The following is a 22,426-nucleotide window of genomic DNA, read 5'->3' as shown; positions in this document are numbered from 1 at the left end:
TTAAGATTCGCATTCAGCATAAAAACTGTACGATAGTAGCAAAAAAGTGCATTGGGGTCGTGGTCGTGACATACACTTTAAACCTGAGGTATGGTGATGGAATTTGATCTTGATCTTTTCAGTCCATTTGTATCTTTTTTAAAAATTTTTTTTTACAAGAAGGAGCATTGATTAAATACCCGCACCGCTACCTGTACAGCTGTGTCGATGCGTTATTTAAAAAAAATATTGTCTGTACAGTTAAGAAAGGTTTTTACGATGTTGACAGTTTGAACTCCAGAGCCAATTGTTTTTATTTTGAAAGCAAATCGCAGCTGAAACCCCGGCGGTAGCGTTCTATCGATATAGAATACACAGGAGATGTCAGCAGCACTGTAGTCAGGGTCAGCTCAAGTTGAGAAAATCGAGTTCAGACCTCCTCCTGCAGCCTCGTCTCCAGGTAATTGTGTTACCGCAGACAGAAACTATATTCTCAATTATGCTTCCACCCATCCGTCCATTTGCCATGCCTATTATCCATGCGGTACAGGGGACGCGGGGAGCCGCTGTTCCGCAGAACAGAAGAAAAAAGTGGAGACAATTTAAAATCCTTGTGTTCCCTTACTTTGTTATTCCATGAACCTTGGCTAGCCGGCTGCCGGAACTGATTTTAGGCCTAGGCTGAAACAAAAAAATAAAACAAAAAAACCTTGAATGTCAAGTCTTGCTTTTCCCAGAGCAGTGTTGCGTGTATCTTTAATAAAGCACAACAACAATAAGGCCGTTTATGCAGTTCAAGACCTTCGACAAAGGCTTAAATGTGCCCTCTGGAAAAAAAACAAACCCCCCCCCCAAAAAAAAAAAAAAAAACCCATAAAAACTGGATTACAATTCCTAAACCGGAGTTCGGGCTTCATATAAAAAAAAAAAAGTCTTCTCGATCCAAAGAAATAATAAAATCCACTATTTAAAATTAGGATTTTGTGTGACATAAAATACACGATAACCTTCACAGGTGAATTGAATTTTTCAAAATTTTGAAAGCACATGTTCTCAAAATGTCATTAGTTTTTGGACAAGGCTTTATCCTCTCCAACGGGGAGGAAAGGGAACCCTACATGATCAACATCAGCTAAAACAGACAACACGGTAGAGTACCCAGCACAGACCGTGCTATGGAAAGTGCAATGAGTGCGGAAGCTTTCTTATTGGGTTCAGTGAGGTTTGCTGTGGGCAGACCAATGATTTATTTTTTTTCTTTTGCAGCAGTCTCGGTTATGCGTGTGAGTTTAGTCTGTTTTTTCAACAGAGAACTAGAAACAGGTGTAAACAGTGCAGCAAAATGGATCGGATAATGTTTGAAACAATAACAGAAGGCGATGTGGAGCGGAATCGAGTCCCCTGATTTTGCAGACGGTCTTCTTTTGAATATCCCTGACGTATCGGTCAAACGGTAGGACCGAGTGCCCCCCCCCCCAACCCCGAACAGGATAAGCGGTGTTGAGAATGGACGGATGGATGGATGGATGGATGGATGGATGTTGGTCAAAGGTGAGTTCATTATCCAGTGTTTCCCCAAGGTAGGGAGCTGCCATTTCTACTCCTTTGTTATTGGCGGTTGGGAGGACTAATCAGTCATTTTTGTTTTGGTGTCATTCAGGTGGACGGCTTACTCTCACGGCACTGGGGGAAATGAGAATTGTTGTTGTGGTCCTTCAAAACAGAACAGAATGTGAGAAAAGTGAGGAGAGCTGAATATTTCAAGTAGTTGGCCCGAGGAGATGGGCTGATGCGATCTTTGGTGTAGACTGGTGTGTACAGGAAAGGAGTTAGCACGCAGCCTTGCGGGACTCCAGCCTTGGTGGCGAGTTCTGGTAATCTAGTTTATGTCCGTTCATCCATTTTCTTACCCGCTTATACTCATGAGGGTCGTGGGAGTCCTGGAGCCTATCCCAGCTGTCAACGGGCAGGGCAGCCAATCGCAGGGCACAGAGACAAACAACTGCACTCACAATCACACTGAAGACTATTTTACTTTTATTGCACTTTCATTATTTGCTTAAATATGACCTTATACATTTAATCAACGGGTAAAGTGTTGCCCATTTGCTAATCAGACAAGGATGTGTTGTGGAGCCGGTGGTTGTCCTTGATCTTCGTACGCAGAAAACCGGCTGGCGCCATACTCCTTTCCCAGGCATTGCCGTGGAGACGAACGACACCAGAGTGGAAAGTTACCATCCTAGATACCTAGATAAGACCCGGACGTCTGTACTGCACATTCCTTTGTAATAAATCAATTTGCCGTTAACTTTTTCTCATCATTGGTCATACCTTCCTCGACTCGTGAACACGCGTAGGGTCCAAACTCGCAAATCCCTACAACACCTAGTGGCAATTTAGATTGTCCAATTAATGTTGCATGTTTTTGGGATGTGGGAGGAAACCGGAGTGCCCGGAGAAAACCCACACAGGCACGGGGAGAACATGGAATCTCCACACAGCCGGGACCTCAGAACTGTGAGGCAAATGCTTCCAAAACTTTATGTTTGAGCCATAAAGCAACCATCAACAAACCCATTGGGAACTTTCCATTTAGGTCTTTGTTAGAAAATGTGGAAAAATTGAACAGTTCCAAGTTCACGTACAACGATTATAGTCCATTTTTAGCTTCATCCTAAAATTATAGCCAAAGGCCAAACATCCAGAACTTTTTATGAGAAGTACATAGAGCATCACACCCCCCTCCCTTCCATGTGCGCTATTATTTCATTTTCATTCACAGCGACCACTGTGTGACCTTCAGCAAATAGCAGCATAACAACACACAACTTTGACAATTTTTTTGCCTTTACTGGGTGAAAAAACTCGGTGCCCTCCATTTTTTTAGCCTTTCCCCCCATGTGACGACGCAGGCTATGCGTTTTATAGTCCACCTTCCGCTACAAAGACACAAGACCTTTCGCCTCAGTGGCAACTCCAGATGCCTCAGTAACCTACGACGATCGAAAACAAAGCGCAGCGAGAACATCGACTATTTGAACATATGGAGCGGCTCTTCTGTTCCCGTTTTGGAGGTGTTTTATCAGAGCCTTTCTGGTGCGCTTGCACAGTCGAGGCGTCATTCCACTTCCTCAGACACTCTTAGCACCAAAGCCATTACTCAGTCATTGTGGAAGCCAACAATGCTTGTACAGGTATATTTAGCTCTTTATATATCGGGGAAGGCCTTAAAGCTTGGAAAGTGAGAACCTCGCCGCAACCTCACTATCGTTGATTCCTTAAAGAGGATATATGATAGAAGAAAAAATTGTCTTTAATGGTCATTGAGGTAGTATGGGTTCAGTTCTCGGTGAGAATGAGTACCTGGTCTCCAAAAATGAACTATGACTCACTGGTAAACAGACCAGAGTGTTGTCTGCCACTTATGGAAAAAGAATCATCCATCTGTCAATGCTTTTTCTATATTTTCTTGTCCTCTTTGGGCTTTCAGGTGAGCTAAAGCTCATTCAATCTGATTTTTGGTGCTACACCCTGGAAACAAAGTCATATTAATAGAAAGTCTGGACGGTGACATGCGAGGCATCCATATTTTAACCTAGCTTGATGTAATGTCACATGCAATGCAGCCCAACAGACGAGTTGCAAATTTTACCAAGTGTAAGGGAATTTTTTAAAATCATTCTTTATTAGTTCGTGTAAAGCCACACTTCTGTAATTGGTTTAATTAATATTTGCTCATCTAAGTGTGAATTTCCGCAAGGCGAAGTCTTTCTGTTTACCAGGAAAAAAAAAAAAAAAAGCCCTGCACGCCTTGTCTGGGGTGAGTGGAACAGCCTAAAGCCACACAACAAACCATTTTCATAAATATGGACTTTTAAAAGTTGATGTTCGTTATTGTGATCGGCAGTGAAAGCAAGGAGCAGGCGGAGGAACAATTAAAAAGATGGAGGCACTGGAAAGGAGAGGAATGAAGATGAGCTGAAGTAAAACAGAATCTATATGCGTGAATGTGAGGGCGGCGGAATGAAGCTCCAGGGAGAAGAGATGGCGAGGGTGGACGACTTCAAATACTTGGGGTCACCAATAAAGCACAATGGAGAGTGTGGTAAGGAAGTGAAGAAACGGGTCCAAGCGGGGTGGAACAGGTGGCAGAAGGTGTCTGGTGTTCTATGTGACAGAAGAGTCTCTGCTAGGATGAAGGGCAAAGTTTATAAATCAGTGGTGAAGCCGGCCATGATTTACGGATTAGAGACGGTGGCACTGAAGGAACAACAGGAAGCAGAACTGGAGGTGGCAGAAATGAAGATGTTGAGGTTCTCACTTGGATAGGATTAGAAATCAGCTCATTAGAGGGACAGCCAAAGTTGGACGTTTTGGAGACAAGGTTCAAGAGAGCAGACTTTGATGCTTTGGACATGTCCAGAGGCGAGAGAGCGAGTATATGGGTAGGAAGGGTGCTGAGGATGGAGGTGCCTGGCAAAAGAGCGAGAGGATGACCAACGAAAAGGTTGATGGATGTTCTGAGGCAAGACGTGAGGACAGTGGGTGTTTGAGAGGAAGATGGACGAGATAGGCTTGGATGGAAAAAGATGACACGCTAACGGGACAAGCCGAAAGGAAAAGAAGAAGAAAAACCCTCAATGTCCATAAATCATGTGACAAGGATTTAACAAATGACAGCTCATGCGATCACACCAAAGAGTGTCCAGCACTTCCAGGACAACGGCTGGACACTTTATAAGCGTTTACGCGGAACTCGAAGGCAGAACCTCCCTCAGAAGCCAGACGTCCTCCTAATTGCCGTCAGCTATCGGCGCCACAGATGAAAGTTGGGAGTTTGTTGGAGTAAGCCGAGCAGCAAATAGCGGAGCCTCTCTTGAATGGAAAAGCAATCCCCGCATAATGACGCCACAAATCAGATTCTCGCCGCTCACGAGATTGCGGCGCAAACAATGGGGACTTGACGCCGACGTTCCAGTCGAGGCGACGTGATATGAAGTGCCCAGGTGCGCAGAAGTGGAAATTAATTCATTATCTCCATTATATTATTACACAAAGAGACCTCATTTGTCTCTCTTTGTGTATCTTTGTGATCCATCACGTTGGTTCTAATGACTTTACAACATATGCCGCTTGTTTATCTGTTATAGGCGGTCTCACGGATGCTGACTATTTCCAGGATGTTTCGGGTGCACGACGCAAAACAACTCATTCTCATCATTAAAGTGAACACAGTTTAATGAAATTTGGGAGGCATAGTATTTGGAACAAAATCCACCCCTTCTTCTTATTTAATTGCATCTGATCTAGGTTTTGAACAAACTTTAATGTAACGTCAAAAAATGTACTTTTAAGTAGTTTTTTTCCCCCCTATGTTTTATTTATATGACTCTGCCATCTTGAGCATAACTCAGTGGGGGGAAAAAGGGCTGTTGTACTTTAACAGGATTGAAATAAATAAACTCCTAAAGTCTGCTGATAAGACATCTCCGGTGTGTCGCTTTAAAGTATATTGGTCTACGCCTCCCCCAACATGTCTGGAGATTTAATCGGCCAGCTTTCAACCACTCCTTATTTCCATAGCTCACATTTGACCTTTAATATTTTGACAGCGGACTGAATTGAGAGGAGGAGACAAAGCTAATAATATTTAACTCGTACAGAGGCTTTTTCTTCCACATGCTTCATTCATGGGGTAGGGTCAGAAACGGCCATATTAGACTGCCAGGCTATTTTCTAGAAAGTGTCAGTCTATTTCCTGGATTTATGTGACAAGATTTGGCTTCCAAATAGGTCTGCAACCTTAAAAGTATGTTTGAAATACTTGCCAAAGCATTGCGGTAATTAAAATGTGAGCGGTATTCATTTGCTGCATGGCTGTGAGACCATAGTAACCTGTTTTATGGGAAACTTTTGTATCCTCTCACGTCGCAAAAACGTACATTAATTGGACACTCTAAATTGCCCATAGGTATGATTGTGAGTGCGACTGTTGTCTGTCTCCATGTGCCCTGCGATTGGCCGGCAACCAGTTCAGAGTGTACCCACCCTCCTGCCCGATGACAGCTGGGATTGCCTCCAGCACTCCCGCAACCCTCGTGAGGATAAGCGGCTCAGAAAATGGATGGATGGGGAAAGATGATTTGGGACACGAGTGATCTGAGTTACGAGCCTGGTCACGGAACAGATTCAACTCCTATCTTAAGGGACCATTTTATTTGATTTTTTTCCCTTTTTCATACATTTTTGTTGTGATCCCACCAAACACCAGCTAATATGTGACGACGAGGACCCAGGAAAGAACGTTATCCTTAACAACCGTTCTTTTGCGAGGCATTAAAACTCTAGAGACAGCTGGCATTAACCCTCGATGATGACAACGCGTAATTGTTCAATTTGCGTCAGACGGGCGGCCGCGTAAACAAAGGACATGTTTTCGTGGAGGGATTAGCCCTGACAGAAGGAAAGAGAGAGGGAGGGGGGGGGAACAAAAGCACAGGTGGGAAGTTATTAACATAACAATGCCAGGTCGATGTACCTGCCGACTGTTCACTTGTGTTTAGCACACTATTTTACCGCAGGGATGAATAATTTGGAGCTCGCGGGTGATGTTCACCTTCCATTGATGGAAAAATGGCTCATGTGCTGGAGTCAATGGAGGGATGAGGTCACATTGTAAAGCGCTGCCAGTACTTTATACGGTAATAATATACGGTAATTTCAATATTCCTAACAGGTTGGGTCAAACTTCAGTAAACTTTTAAACGAACTGTTATTTGGGTGCAATTTGCGGATCGTTTGAGTAAAAAAAGAAAGAAGAAAATACAGCCTACAGCTGGGGTGTCACGGGCCACATTTTACTTACGGTTCCCCCTGGAGGGCCGTTATGACAGTGAAACCAGAAGATTCTTTAACCGCCTCATCAAATTTACATATGAAATTTATTAACTCGTTTTGGAATCAGAAATCGAGCATTTTCCCATTATTGTTGTTTGGTAAACACAAAAATGCTTGTAATATCGCAAAGTAATCATTTATGATATGACAATTTGACATTTTTGTGCAGGTTTGAACAAAAATCAAAGCTGATACATATGATTTACCTTCGTGGGCCACATAAAATAATGCGGCGGCCGGATCTGGCCCCCGGGCCTCGTGTTTGACACCTGTGGCCAACAGCATTATTCGAGACTAAACCACTTCCGTGTTAAATTACCACCCAATTGGCTGTGAATATATCATGTAGTCGCTCGAAGTACAACGATGAGTAGCCAACTGGCCCGCGTGACCGGAACGCTGTGGAAGTTAGCCAAACAATAAAATTATGAATGAAAACAAAAAATACTCTGCTCATGATTCGTTATCCTTGTAAGAGAAGACGGGCAGAAAATTAGCTTTGAGCAACAACAAACAAAAAAGGGCGGCAAATAAAAAAGCAGGTCTGTGGGAAGGAAAGTGTTAATGAAAGACGGTCGGCAGAAAGGAAGGTAAGAGCGAAGAGGGGAAGCTTTGGGCGATGGAAGGAGGGCTGTAAGGATCCGTGATTAAAATGTCGGAGGGAATGACACAAAGGCGGGAGGGGGGGAAGAAAAGAAGAAAAAGCAGGTCTCGGTTGGAAGGGACGAGGGCAGGAAAGCAGCTTTAAACAAGGGAACGAAAGATGCATGAAGAAAAATCAGGTGTGAAGGAAGGAAGGATGGAAGGATGGAAAGCAGGAATTAGGTCAGAAAGCAAACAGAAAAAAAAGCAGAAAAAGAGCTCCTGGGGGAATGAAAGCGATCAGAAAAGAAGGTAGGAAAAAAGGATGCAAGACGGAAAAGCAACTAGGAAGGAAGGAAGGAAGGAAGGAAGGAAGGAAGGAAGGAAGGAAGGAAGGAAGGAAAAGATAGCAGGAAAAAACTGTCAACATTGCAATGTATGTAGTTACACTGCAAGTCATCAACAAGACCACTCACTTCCTTGTTCTCCACCAATCACTCGCCACGTTTAGACAGACATACGTTCCCTTCAGGGACCTCTGGAATTTAGGAACAGGGCAATGACAGTGAGCTGACTAAAACATTCGACAACCTGTAACTGTTAGTACAAACATGAGCCCAGTCTGTTTAAACGCTGTTTGTCCATCCATCCATTTGAACCGGTTATGCTCACAAGGGTCGCGGGAGTTAAATGTATTGTTATTTGTCATTGATGATAATCTGTTCTCGATTTCCTTCTTGTGAGAATCATTACTGTATTTTCTGCACGATAAGGCGCACCGCATTATAAGGTGCACCTTCAATGACTGGCCCATTTCAAAACATTTTCCATATATAAGGCGCACCGTATTATAACGCGCATAGAATAGACACGACAGTAGAGGTTGGGGTTACATTATGCACCCATTAGATGGGCTGCGCTAAAGGCTCAATATTGATCCATATATAAGGCGCACCTGATTATAACGCGCACTGTCAGCTTTTGAGAAAATGAAAGGCTTTTAAGTGCGCCTTATAGTGCGGAAAATGCGGTACATTGTTCCTCATGGAGATCGCAAAAGGCCAAAGAAAAAGCACATGCTACGCTATGACCGTTTAAGGGGAGGAACGGATTATTTGGCACTAACACTAACATAGCTAGATGAGTAAACCCCGTGACCCCCCCCCCCCATCTACATAAAGAACAACAACAACAAAAAGATAGCGTCAGACATTTTCTTTGAAGCATCTCTGCTGAGCTGTGCGACGTCGAAAAGCAAACACAGCGTTAACCGCCCAAGACGCGGACACACATCTCCTGCCAAAGCCGGCTACGCTAACGAAGCGGCGGGACCAAGTTTTCTCGGACTTAACTTCTGCGATAAAAGACGCCGGCGCGGCTTTGGAGACGGATCCAAACGGGCAGACAGCGGCGCTTTTTGGAGCCGGCGGGATGACGACGCTCCAAATTGCAGGTGGACGGACAGTAGCGGACCAAAAGGAAAGGATTTGAGTGGATGTGGCGATCAGAACGGGACGCGAGAAAAAGTCTCGAGTCACGACGCTTTTAATTAGACTTAACGTTTAACATTTTCTAAACAACAGTCATTTAAGTCAATCAATTAAATCAAAGACAAGTTTCAACAAAAATCTGTTTTTTGTTAACATCATAGACCAATTAATGTTCAATGAACCAAATTCCATCTGCAAACTTCATCAACAAACCCAATGGACGTGTTTTAGTAAACACTTAAGACAGTTTAGCGTATTCAAGGCACCGAAACGGACCTGGTTTTGGAAACGTCAAAGACCATTTTGTCTTCAATGAACCGAGGCTTCTTGTGTTTTGTCAACACAAATGACATTTTAGTCTTGCACATACATCATAACCTATATCAATCCATCCATTTTCCTTTGCCGCTTATCCTCACAAGGGTCACGGGGAGTGCTGGAGCCTATCCCAGCTGTCAAAGGGGAGAAGGCGGGGTACACCCTGAACTGGTTGTCAGCCAATCGCAGGGCACATGGAGACAAAAAGCCGCACTCACAATCACACCTAGGGGCAATTTAGAGTGTCAAATTAATGTTGCATGTTTTGGGGACTTGGTCGGGAAACCGGGGTGCCCGGAGAAAACCCACGCAGGCACGGGGGGAGAACATGCAAACTCCACACAGGCGGGTCCGGGATTAAACCTGGGACCTCAGAACTGTGAGGCCAACGCTTTACCAGCTGAGCCCAATTTACAGACTTGAAACCTGAAAAAAAAAAAAAAAAAAAATATCAAATACTACGTTTACTTTTATTTTTCTTCAAAAAGAGATCATTTTGTCTTAAGCGAAACTACGACGCTTTTGCAATCATCAAAGGACAGTTATGAGTTGATATGTTGCCATATTCAATGGACCTATCATCCCGTTTTTTGTAAACAGCACAGAAAGTTTAGTATCCAACTAACCTTACCGTTGTTTTTGTAAATCTCGGAGAGAAATTGTCGGCCAATAAACTGTGACTTTTTTCACACGCTTTCAACCCTGCGGCTGATGCGGTGATGCGGCTAATTTATGCATTTTTTCTGACGGCCGCAAGGGGGCACTCGAGCGGAAAAGGTAAGAGAGACTTGTGGAATATATGTGCCGAGGAAGTGACTTTTACCGTTTTTTTTTTTTTTTTTTTTTTTAACCGGCCCTGTTAGTACTGTGCTACCGTGTTGCTACTGTGTAGCTGCCACGGCTGTTTTTTTTTTTTTTTTTTTTGAACGGGTATGTTTTTTTTTTTTTTTTTTTTTTTTTTACCAGCCCTGTTCGTGCTACCATGTAGTTGCTATGCTAAGCTAAGGTATTAAAACTTTGAAAACTCTTTCTGTGTAAGGTCTTTCTTTGTAAATATCCCGTGTTTGAATGTGGGTTTCAATGTGGTCACGTGCGGGTTTTACATAGGTGTGGCTTATGTATGTACCAAATGGTATTTCCTTTACAAATGTACTGGTTGAGGATTATAATCGGCTGCGCTCTCTAGGCCGTAAATCACGGTAATTTAGGTTTCTTTCAACATCAAAAACAGTTAATCGCCTTCGACTGACTGAACATAATACTTTTGTAAATGCCAAAGGCCATTTTGTTTACACAAAGAGCATCAAATGGCATTTACTCATCATTTACCTCAGCCACTTTTTCAAACAATTTTGTTTTCAATAAAAACAATTTATTCCTCAATTTAAAATGTGAAAATACCACAATAGCTCCACGCAAATACATGATACTTACTACTATATTACACTATTGTTACATTTGACGCCCTTATTTCGCCTAGTAAAGTTTGCGCATTTCCCACCGGCTGCACGCTGAGAAAATAGACATTTAATGAGCGACATGTTAAAATATCAAACAACGCAACATTTATGCATTTCTACCAACAAACTATGCATCACCTTGACAGGTTTTGAGTGTGCCTGCTACATAAAAAAAAAAAAAAAAAATTAAAGTGTTATTCTGGGTTTCAGACTGTACCCGGCGAAGAGCTTACATCGAGTAACATACTGTAGCTGACAAGAAATAATTGCCAGGTGCACTTGTCATCTCTTTGCGATGGTGTAAATATCAGAACTCCTGTCTTATATGTGTGTCACCAGAGTGAAATATTCATTTTACTTTCTATCAGACAACATAAAAAGATGAAAAATCCCCCTCCACATTTCAGTCATTTCCAAAATAGTTTTCTTTTATTAACACCGATCTCCTGGTAAAAATGTACTTTCGTGGTCTTGGAAACGTTTCAGAGATCCATGCGATCAAAGACGGTATCAATACCCAATATACATTTTTGTAAAAATCAAACACAACCGAAAGTCTTCAATGGACCCAGAGAATACAGGGATTTGTCTACCGAAAACCATGTAGTGATTAGTGAACCAAACTTACGTGTTTATAATCCTCAAAAGACAAGTACTGGTCATATACAAGAGGTTTTTCCAGAGTCTTCAAGAACCCCAAAGCCAGTTCCAAACAGGACGACATCAATGTTGCCCTTCTGTCCAGATCCCGCAGGTGAGCTACGCCTCCACGGCTCCGGAACTGAGCGACAACACTCGCTACGACTTCTTCTCCCGGGTGGTGCCCCCGGACACGTACCAGGCGCAGGCCATGGTGGACATCGTCAAAGCCATGCGCTGGAACTACGTCTCCACCGTGGCGTCGGAGGGCAACTACGGCGAGAGCGGAGTCGAGGCGTTCATCCAGAAGACCCGGGAGGACGGTGAGTGAGTCGAGCGAGCGTGTGTGGGCGGCGGCGCGCATTTCTCTCTTCATCACTTCACCCGAGTGGACATATTGTACTGTGCTACAGATGATTGCCCGGGCCCAAATCAATTAGTTCCAGAACAAGGAAAGCATTGAAAGCACTCTGATAGAATCTCAAGAAGACTTCATGGTGCTTTGAAAATGACTCTTAAGGATTCGTGCGTCCAGCGTACTTGTCATCTAAATGGGTCGGAGGTGTCAAACACACTGCTAACCTATCATCCCTTTTCTATCGACTATCCCAGCTGACCTTTGCCGAGAAAGGATGGGTACCACCCTGGACCAGTCACCCTCAAGTCCATATGACTGAAATGAAGCTAATATGCACATTTTTAGAAGATAGCACAGGGGTGGACGTGCAAACGCCACACAGGAAGGCTGGAGCTGAAATTCGACCCATGGTCCTCCGAACTCTGAGCCACACTTTAAAACCCGCTACGGCGCTGTGCATGCCACTCAGCTTACTTAGTCTGTTTTTTCTTTTCCGATTTTCTTTGGCAAACTGGGTTACGTCTAGGAATGAAGCATGGAATCCACTTGTGTATTGATTAGCGCTGTCTTTTTGAAAAACATCCCCCTTCTGTAAAACTGCAGTCTCTATATTACATATGCTGGGTCTGGAAAGAAAGAAAAAAAACTGTCTTGCAGACAATGTGAAATGCTCACCCAGTGCCAGTGCTAGGAATGGAAAAAATAATGCCATAACTGTCGCAATATATATATTTTTTTAGATGTAAAAAAATATATATATATTAATGGGCATACTTTGTGGAAGGGAAGATTGGAGTGGGAGATCGACAGACGGATCGGTTGAAGGGTCTGCAGTGATGCGGACTTTGTATCGGTCCATTGTGGTAAAGAGGGATCTAAGTCGAAATGCGAAGCTCTCAATTTACCCGTCGATCTACGTTCCTACCTTCACCTATGGGCACGAGCTGTGCGTCGTGACCGAAAGAACGAGATCCCGGATACAAGCGGTTGAAAGGAGTTTCCTGCGCAGGGTGTCCGGGCTCTCCCTTAGAGATAGGGTGAGAAGCTCGATCATCATCATTGAGAGGACCCAGATGAGGCGGCTGGGGCATCTGATTCGGATGCCTCCTGCACGCCTCCCTCGTGAGGTGTTCCGGGCATGTCCCACCGGAAAGAGACCCCGAGGACGACCCAGGACACCCTGGAGAGACTATGTCTCTCGGCTGGTCTTCGGAAGAGCTGGAAGAAGTGGCTGGGGAAAAGGGAAGTCTGGGTATCCCTGCTGAAGCTACTTCCCCTGTGACCCGTCCCATAAAAGCAGTAGATAATGGAAAATGGAAAATGGAAAATGATGGAAAAATGAACTTTTTAATTGCTGGTGAGTGCATTTGTGTGTAGTGCACACCCCTGGAATATTTTGTCAATTCCGCCCCCAAAGCCAGTTTCATTAACAACATGAAATTTAGTTGGCTTATCTATCATGAGTATGCCCACAAAAAAAAAAAAAAGAACACATGAACAAAATGAGATCATCAAAGGAAAACAGCTGCTCGAGAGATTCTACCTCCTTGATACCAAATTTAAACCACATTTACTAGATGACTGCATAATAACAAATTGGAGTTTTTGTCTGTTTTTGTGCGGGCATGTCATGGCGTCAAAATTTGATTATTCGCCGTCAAAGATCGCGTTAAAAGTCTGCCCCAGAAACCAGTTTTACGAAACAACATGAAACTTTGATTTGGTAGGATTGTTTATCGCGACTAGACCTACATAAAGTCTCTGGAATCTATGTCTATAAACACACAGGAAGTCTGCCATTTTGTGCTTCTGCAGCAATTTTAGGGGCTAGTTTGCCATTTCTAGTGGTCCTTCAAAGACAAAGTTGCCATAAAGACAAAAGTAACAAGTCAGGAGTTTGACCTAACGTCTCTTCTGGTGATAAAAGTCCCGCATTGAAGAGATTCATAGGTGCCCCCTACCGCTGGTGCTAAAAAGTACAGAAGCTATCATTTTGCCATTTTACTAATAATATAATATAATCAATTACCAGCATATGTTACATCAGATTTTGGAAGTAACCTTCCCAAAACTGCGCAGCGCCTAATATGAAGAGACAGCCCACCAACGTTAGAGAGGTTTCTTTGTGTGAAGCCCGGCTAAATAAAGCTCCAGAATGGTGAGGAACATACGTTCTCTGAGCTTTTGATCCGCTCCGAGAGGGTGGGCGTCTGATTGCGCACCATGAAACCGCTCTTGGCACCGCGACGGCAGCACGATACGAGATTGGCAACGCCACAAACTCCGCTGCAGCCCTCGCTTCTCAGGCTCCTGCGGAACCACAAACCGGCATTTCCAGCACATGCTTGTCAGTGAATTATGCAACTTTTAATTCCTACCCCGTCGCTCTTCTTGCCATTTTGTCCAAACAGTATTAAATATGAGGAATGAATCGGGGGCTCATCGGCAGTTAAATTCGAACCAATATTTCCTCCCAGTGGAGGACAAGTCTTCATTAAAAACTTGCAGTGTTACGACCGTGGAACAAATTTAAGCTGATATTTCACTTTGTGTAATTGTTATAATTCCAGAAGTATACTTGTTCGCGTGATTCGCTTTGTTCCATTGTTTAAGGCTTAATATTTACAGAAAGCAGTCTGGTAAATTAGATGAGTCAGCTGCTTTCGCAACAACCCTGCAGTGACCTGCTTTGAATTCATAGTCCTGCATACCTCCCATAAGAGAACGAGCAATAAAAGAGAGAACAAAGTGAGTTATATGCTGAACAGGAGAAGAAATTTAAGGATCGAGCGGGGAGAGGTTTTGATTTCTGCTTTTCAATCTATCACGGCTAGTAAACAGCGTGGCCTTGGACGCGCGCTTTCTTGGTACATTTCCAGCAGATTGGTATCTATCACAATCTGACCCGGGATGCGATCCTCTCGCCGCGATAAAGTGAAATTACTTCTGTAAAAGCACACACAAGTAAAAAAAAAAAACATCACATATAGTAAGTGGAAGTGTCTGCTGTCCAATTCGAAACATTTTGCTTGTCTGGATTGGTTTCACTAAAAAAAAAAAACTGTGCTCGGACTATGTTGAAAGTTTGCAAATTATGATTGGGTGGTAGCCCGTTTTACTCAAATTTTGCTGACATACTCCGACAGGAATTGGGGTTAGGTAGCCTGCCAACTATTTTTGGGTGGCTTGCCGAATGGTGTGGGGGTATAAGAGACTATATTGAAACATAGAATAGGCACAGAAGATGATGGCATGATTGCAGACGTGAAAAAATGTTTGCAGACTATTTAGGATTGTGGCAAATGATGTTAGGAAGGTCTAACAAGGCTGCTGTACTTTGATTTTTAGCAGATCAGTTTTATTACTGTAGTTATAGAGACTACGGTGAGATTTTTGAGACTTGGATAGCAATTTTTGCAACAAATTTGACAATAAATTGAGATGGCTGCTGACCATGATAACGCAGTCACATACAAAATGGCAATGAAGGCAGATCGTTGTAGTGGTAGATGTCATGAACCAACGGTGCGGGGGCGGACCCAAATGCAGGACTTCGAGGCAGAGGCATGATGTTCAATGTGGTTTATTCCAGAAACTGGGTCATACACGGTGTAGCAATCCGACAAGGCAGAGGCACAGAAACGCTAGGCTAGGCTCTTGGCAGTGGCCAAGCCTTGCTCATGACAGTAGAGACTATTTAAGGATATCTTTAAAACCTGTTGGTGCAGCTTCAGAACACATCAGGATGGTAAAGATTAAGGGTTGCAGCTTTACTTTGGATGGTAGCAACTACTGTACATTGAGAAAGCCGTATACTATCTTGGGATAATAGAGATGACGTTGGCATGTGTCAAAATATATTATGATGAAGGGCAGACCAAGGTAAACAAAACCTGGCTTTTATGCAGTTGATATCTTACTAACATTCATCAGAGCGATTAAATTATTTTCTGTAACTCAACCATTACTTCGTCTTTCACTAACATTTTTAATGAAAGTAGGAAAAAAAATTAAATAGTTACAGATTATGGTGGAGTGAATTTCCACTATATTAGGAAAGTAAACTATGCCGGGATGGATTCAAACTATGGATTACGCTATTTACATGTAAAATGCGTTTCTACTTGTGAAAAATCCAGGTTACGAAATGACTTCCGGAACAGATTAATTTCATAAGTAGAGGTACCACTATATTAGGGAAGTTGCAGAAGGTGCTAGAGACTTTGCTCAGTAACATTAAATAAAAATGTATCAAGTAATGTTGTCGAACGCGGTCAAATTTCGGATTTCTTACCCGCTAATAAATTGACGTGATTAAAAATGAGATTCGTTTCAGACTTGGGACCGCAGACTTGCCTCGCCGCAGAGATGTTGATTACTTTGGAACATTTCGCCCCCCGATAGATGTCATTAATCAACTTAATGAAAGACCGTGTCAATAAGAACCCTAACAAGATTTCCCCGGCAAACCGACGGCCTGCCCGAGAGCCACAAGAGAAAGCCTGCTAATGGAGTCGCTGCCATCCCCCGTTTGATGGGCGGGGTTACAAGCATCGGCTGCTCACGTTGGGCGACTAAGTAGATGTATGCAGAGAATGCAAAATGCATAGCGGGGACTCAACCGCCCCAAAATTGCTTCATAATGACGATATTTCAGGCTAAGTGTCCAAAGGCTATTTTTTTTTGCCTGCTTTATTTATCACTATAATAATGAATACAATATTTTCTCCATGATGGATTTACTTGTCTAAAAAGGACTAAATTAAACTGCAATGACTAAAAATAACAATCGATTGTAAGTTCCACGTTTAGGTCCACAGCAGGTTTTTCAAGCCCAAGACAGTTCTGCCCCCTTTACTGACAAAGGCACACATTAATATGCAGCTGTTTGCTTGTCAAATAATCTCCCCAAATGCACGACTCAAATTCTACTGGCAAATTTGAATTTTCCAAATGCCCAACTGACACTCGTGAACTCGAGCATGAAAAATGGAATGATGGGCGCCGGAGTGATTTATTTCCAGGGAACGCGCAGTCCTAAACGAGAGGACAAGTGACCGTTCGGGCGTGGGAATTGATGGCACTCGATGAAAAGATTGGTGTTCATCGAAATGATGACAAATTATCCCGAGGGGGGAACAGATTTCACCGTAATATATCTACTTGTAACAGAAGTCAAGCATGTGCTGGCTGTCAAAATGGGATTCATCTTTCGGCCACAGGTTATCCCAAACCGATAAGGTTCTCGTACATGTATAGAACATGCGCTCACGCTAATTACCGTGCAACTTCGCAAACAAATTCTGTGCAGCTCAAACTCCAACTGGCGGATGCCATAACTTTGCATTACGCTTTTGGCGGTACGCCAATCTTGTTCACTCCTCTGAAACGCCATCTCGCAAACGTGAATTGAACACGAAAAATATCCATTTAGACGCAAGTGCAACTTTCAGCGGCATTTAAACAACATCCCCCGGGACCTCCTAATGGAATCGAAGCAAGAGCAAATGGCCTTGGTGCTTTTAATCGCATCATACCGTTACTATTGCACTCGTCTACGTTGTTCATTGCCTAAAAGATAAAACAAACTATTGAGGATGCACTTCCCCAAACCGAGATTTAAGATATTTTCCCTTTAATATATTGTTGTATTGGTGGCACGGTGGCTCAGCTGGAAATTGGATATTTATATATGAGCAATAAAAATGTGGCTGAAATAAATATTCTGTACCACTCCTGCCCGTTGTCAGCTGGGATAGGCTCCAGCACACTGCGAGCCTTGTGAGGATAAGCGGCTAAGAAAATGGATGGATGGCTGTTATTGTATTTACTGTTGAGGATTTTCAAGTGTTTCATTTTGAATCTGTACCCGTTTGCTCCCTTATTGTACCCAAACCATGACCTTAAAACCAGGGGACATAACCAACAATGATTTGTGGCAAATGCACAGTTGGGATATTTGCCGTGTCACAGCATAAATGCGGGAAAAAAACATATTATTGACTTTCTTCAGATTGGAAATTCCAATTGGCTTTGCCCGAGGAGCCGCAGAGCTTCATGGCAGATGGCGACAGTGACAGAACGAATGGGAGCAAGAGTCGTTCACACACCGCAGCCGATTTTTCTGAGAGCTAGCGAGCTAACCGCTGGCTAGCTGGCTAAAAAGGAGGCTAATGTTCCAAGTCAAAGGGACTTTGCTGATTTTACTTGGCCGAGATGGGCGTAGAACAGATCTGGCCATCTTAAGGCGAGGGATACTCGTTAAAGTAAGTCAATTAAAACCAAACAGAAAACCTTTTCTTGAGGAAGATGCGGCAGTTCAAATGCGGCAGCCAAAACATACGTACTAGCGTACTCGTCTTCCAGTTCAATGGATAGTCTTCAAGTACACTACACTAATTACATTTTTCATTTGTTGGACAACGAGATGTCTGTATTGCAGAATCGGACAGAGAGTAATGATTCAATTCAGATTTGGAAGCCATTTGTCACAGTCAATGTGAACAGCAAATGTGGTATTAGAGTGCGAGTACGAACCATGAAATACCTTGACTTTAGCAAAGATTTATTGGTGGAATTGGTGGAAAAATATCGGATTGGTAATATTCCGTCCTCTAGCAGCCACTGGCAGTATGTTTCTCAGGATTAAACTGCAGTACCCCAAAAATTCTTCAAAGAGATGGGTTTTTCAACGAGGGGAAAAGTCATAAGGTTCATTGACTCTTTGCACAGACAACAAAAAGGTGTCATGACCAGAACACGGGGTTGCACCCAAATGCAGGACTCCCAGGCAAACGCATAATGTTCAGTGGGTTTTGCACAAATACACAGTCCAAGAAAGCAGGATCCAAAAAAAAAAAAAACCACAAGAAACAGGGTTCGATGACTACAAAGCTAAGTAGCGGAGTAACCCGGGATACGGTGAAGCATACTCACTTAACACAAAGCAACGAACTGGCAAACGCCACTGACAAAACTCCAATTCAAATACTTGGTCTAATCACAGTGGCTCATGACAAACAGCTGAGATGTGGGTCACTTGACATGTACATAGAAATAGGCACGAAGTCAGAACTGGGCGCTCGGACCTGCAATGTAAATCCACTCGTTAAGTTGACTTTCATGTAAATGTTCCGGTGAGATGGCACTCAAGAGATGTCCGTTGTCTTCGCTTTCCACAAAGCAATAAGAGCAAAGATATTTAAATGTCGGTCGTAGCTGACACCCGCAGGGAAAGATCAAGCGTGACGTTCCCGCTTGCATCCACGAAGCCTGTAATATCTGAAGTCTGCAGGCCGCGCAACCTCTTTATTACACGACGAGACCAAAATAACCCTTCTGAGTCCCTTCAGATTCGTCCTGTCGCAATTTGCTTAAACAATTACTCGGCACTGCTTAATTGGGTGAGGCGACGCGCTGAATGATGATCCGGCCGCCTCGCCGACATAACGCCGGAGTGACCCGCTTAGTGGGTGATATATCCCACCAGGCAATTTTCTTAAGCAAGTAACGCCGCGTGAACCTTGATCCGGAACATTAGTTATCACGTCGCTCCGTCGGGAGCACCTGGGCGCTCAACGTGTTCCGCGGTACGTCTGAATAATTGCACCTCTCCTCATTCTCATGCAACGAAATGTTCATATGCGGGGAAAAGTCGAGAAGCAGAAGCCGCGGATTAGGGTTGTGGGGGAGGTTACGGGCGCTTGTGATGGTGGGTGGGTGTGCGGTTGTTTAATTGATCCTGAAGTACCCTGGGGGGGGATTCCGCGCCGACTGGCCGCAAAATGCAATGTGAATTGCTACAGATAAGGTGAGTCAAGACAATATGTAAACAGTGCAAAATAAACAGAAACGAGAGGATGATTCTAGCCTTGTGCGCTACAGTAGGCCTTAAAAAAACTGATCATCTTTACATTTTTGCAAACAATAACTGGATTAGGCTCCAGCCATCCTCCGACCCTTGTGAGGATAAGTGGCTCAGAAAATGAATAGATGGATGACTTTATGCCTGCTTAACTGTACAGTTCATAGTGGAGGAAATGAGGTGAAAAGAACTTATTTGAGAGACCACATACAGGTAGTCCTCGGGTTAAGACGGTCTCGACCTAAGACGACTTTACAACGTCCGTCCCCCTTCCGCCATTTCGTCTAGCTATTGCTTGTGCGGTATTTTAGCGCATGTGAAGGGTTCCGTTCCTATGTCGGATACGATGATCACGAAACAAGGTTCTTTGATATCCATCGAGATGGAGATGATTGAGGACCAGGTTCCTTGGCAATAGCTAAGCACAGCCTCCCCTTCTTCTTCTCCAATCCGCCTCTCAGCAGTCACGCTAAGTATGTCGTCTATTTTTTGTGTGCCTGGAGTATCTTCGCATTTCATTTTTCGCCCTCCTTTTTACACATTATTGCCCTAAAGAAGGAAGCTGTGTCTTTTAGCAATGCTTCTGCATCCAAAAGAAAATCCATGACCATGGAAACGAAGTTCAAGATCACAAAAAGATTGAAGAAAGGAGAGACAGCAACACCACCGAGGCTTCAGTCGGTTGACCGTGGTGACAATTAATAAAGGCTAAGCCCATATTTTAGCACATGTGAAGGGTTCCGTTCCCATGTCGGATCCAATGATCACAAAACAAAACAAGGTTCTTTGATACTCGTCGAGATGGAGAGGATTGAGGACCAGGTTCCTTGGCGATACCTAAGCACAGCCTCCCCTTCTTCTTCTCCAATCCGCCTCTCAGCAGTCATGCTAAGTATGTCATCTTGATTATTTCATATATTTCATATATCTATTTGTTTTTTTATATGAAGTATTTTGATGTCAATTCTGACATTAATGGTGGAATCCGACTTAAGTCGAAATTCGAGTTAAGCCGCTAGTACTGTTGGAACGGATCTCAGTCGCAGACCGAGGACTCCCTGTATATATATATAATATAAACAACAAGGCAATACAGTGCCGCTGCATCTTTATTTATTTGCGTGTTGATACAAATTTAGAATCTGTCGAAAAAGTGCATTTGAATAAGATCCAATGTGATTTCAGTCTGCAGGAAGCCATGAAGGCTTTTTATCCAGTCTCGCTGTCATGGTTGGGTCTGAGAGATAACTACCGCAATGAAGACGACACTTTCCTCAACCTTGTTCGGGATTTGTCACATATGGGGACCTCCAGCCTAGCATAGATTTTGATTTTGGGCTCCATGTGGACATGAAAACTAGTGGAGCCAGTAAAATGGGTAAGTTTTAGATTAGAATATCGATTTACGAGTTATTGATTCGCTTGGTGGAAACTAGGCCATCCATCCTTGTTATGTGAGTAGGAGTATAATTTGTTAAGAGTTATATGAACGCAACGTGCATGATTGTGCTGGATAGATTTTCCAGGGAAAATATATACATTACTGCGTGGGTGGGCAATCTACACCTTTTCAACTAATTTTCTTGAAAATAATCATTTTCTCGTGAGATGCTGTCACCTAATGAGATTTTGAATTTGAATCCATTATATATATATATATATATAAATAATCACAAATAAGCAATGGATTTTTTTTTTATTTATTCATATTTTTCCACACTTCCACTTTTACTCTAATTTAATAAAACGAGTAGGCAAGTGGCAACGCGGGATTAAAAACGCATGTACATTAAGATAACTGAAACGTTATTTTGGCTTGGAAGGAATCTAAGTGGGAGCACAAATTGAAAAAGGGAGAAAAACAATCATCTTTACTAATCCCAGTGCACAAGACCCGGTCCATGAAGGCACGCTTGGATGAGTTTGGTCTGGAAGAGGAGGAATGGAGCACTATTACTACTACTACTACTACTACTACTACTACTACTACTACTACGATTACTTTAAATTTATCCACCATGACCATGTATTGTGTTATAAATGGTGGTAGATGGGTGGTGGTGGGGATATTTGTATATGAGCCAATAAAAACGAAGCGGCTGACATAGACATTCTTGTACTGTTTAAACCAGGCCGGCACGGTGGATCAACTGGTAAAGTTCTGAGGTCCCGGGTTCAATCCCGGACCCGCCTGTGTGGGGTTTGCATGTTCTCCCCCGTGCCTGCGTGGGTTTTCTTTAAGCATTCCGGTTTCCTCCCACATCCCAAAAACAAGCAAAATAAATTGGAGACTTTAAATTGCCCCAAGGTGTGATTGTGAATGTGGCTGTTTGTCTCCATGTGCCCTGCGATTGGCTGGCAACCAGTTCAGGGTGTACCCCGCCTCCTCCCCGTTGACAGCCGCATAGGCTGCAGCACTCCCTGCGACCCTCGTGAGGATAAGCACCAAAGAAAATGGGTGGGGGTGGCTGGGTGATAGAGTTAGGGTTTAAAACAAGTCATCAAATTAGGGTCCAGGAAAGGGTTAGGGTATAAAATCAGAGTTATGGCTCCAAATTAACGGTGGCTCAGGTGGTTCAATCCCGGACCCGCCTGTGTGGAGTTTGCATGTTCTCCCCGTACTTGCGTGGGTTTTCTCCGGGCACTCCAGTTTCCTCCCGCATCCCAAAAACATGCAACATGAATTGGACACTCTAAATTGCCCCAAGGTGTGATTGTGAGTGCGTCTGTTTGTCGTGCCCTGCGAATGGCTGGCAACCAGTTCAGGGTGTACCTGAACCAGCTGGGACAGGTTCCAGCACTCCCGCGAACCTCGTGAGGATAAGCGGCTAACATA

The 22,426-nt window shown here is 43.4% G+C and overlaps 1 protein-coding gene across 1 annotated transcript in view; it reads left to right on the top strand.

Moving 5' to 3' along the window:
* LOC133507082 (metabotropic glutamate receptor 4-like) overlaps positions 1 to 22,426 on the top strand; it is a 149,158-nt gene that overhangs the window by 50,054 nt on the left and 76,678 nt on the right. Inside the window, exon 3 of the mRNA XM_061831697.1 lies at positions 11,475 to 11,691. Within this exon, the coding sequence (XP_061687681.1) occupies positions 11,475 to 11,691 (217 nt within the window). The remainder of the gene's footprint in view (positions 1 to 11,474; positions 11,692 to 22,426) is intronic.

Source organism: Syngnathoides biaculeatus, chromosome 10, assembly GCF_019802595.1.
Source record: "Syngnathoides biaculeatus isolate LvHL_M chromosome 10, ASM1980259v1, whole genome shotgun sequence".
Lineage (NCBI taxonomy): Eukaryota > Metazoa > Chordata > Actinopteri > Syngnathiformes > Syngnathidae > Syngnathoides > Syngnathoides biaculeatus.
This window is presented reverse-complemented; position numbering and strand designations above follow the sequence as displayed.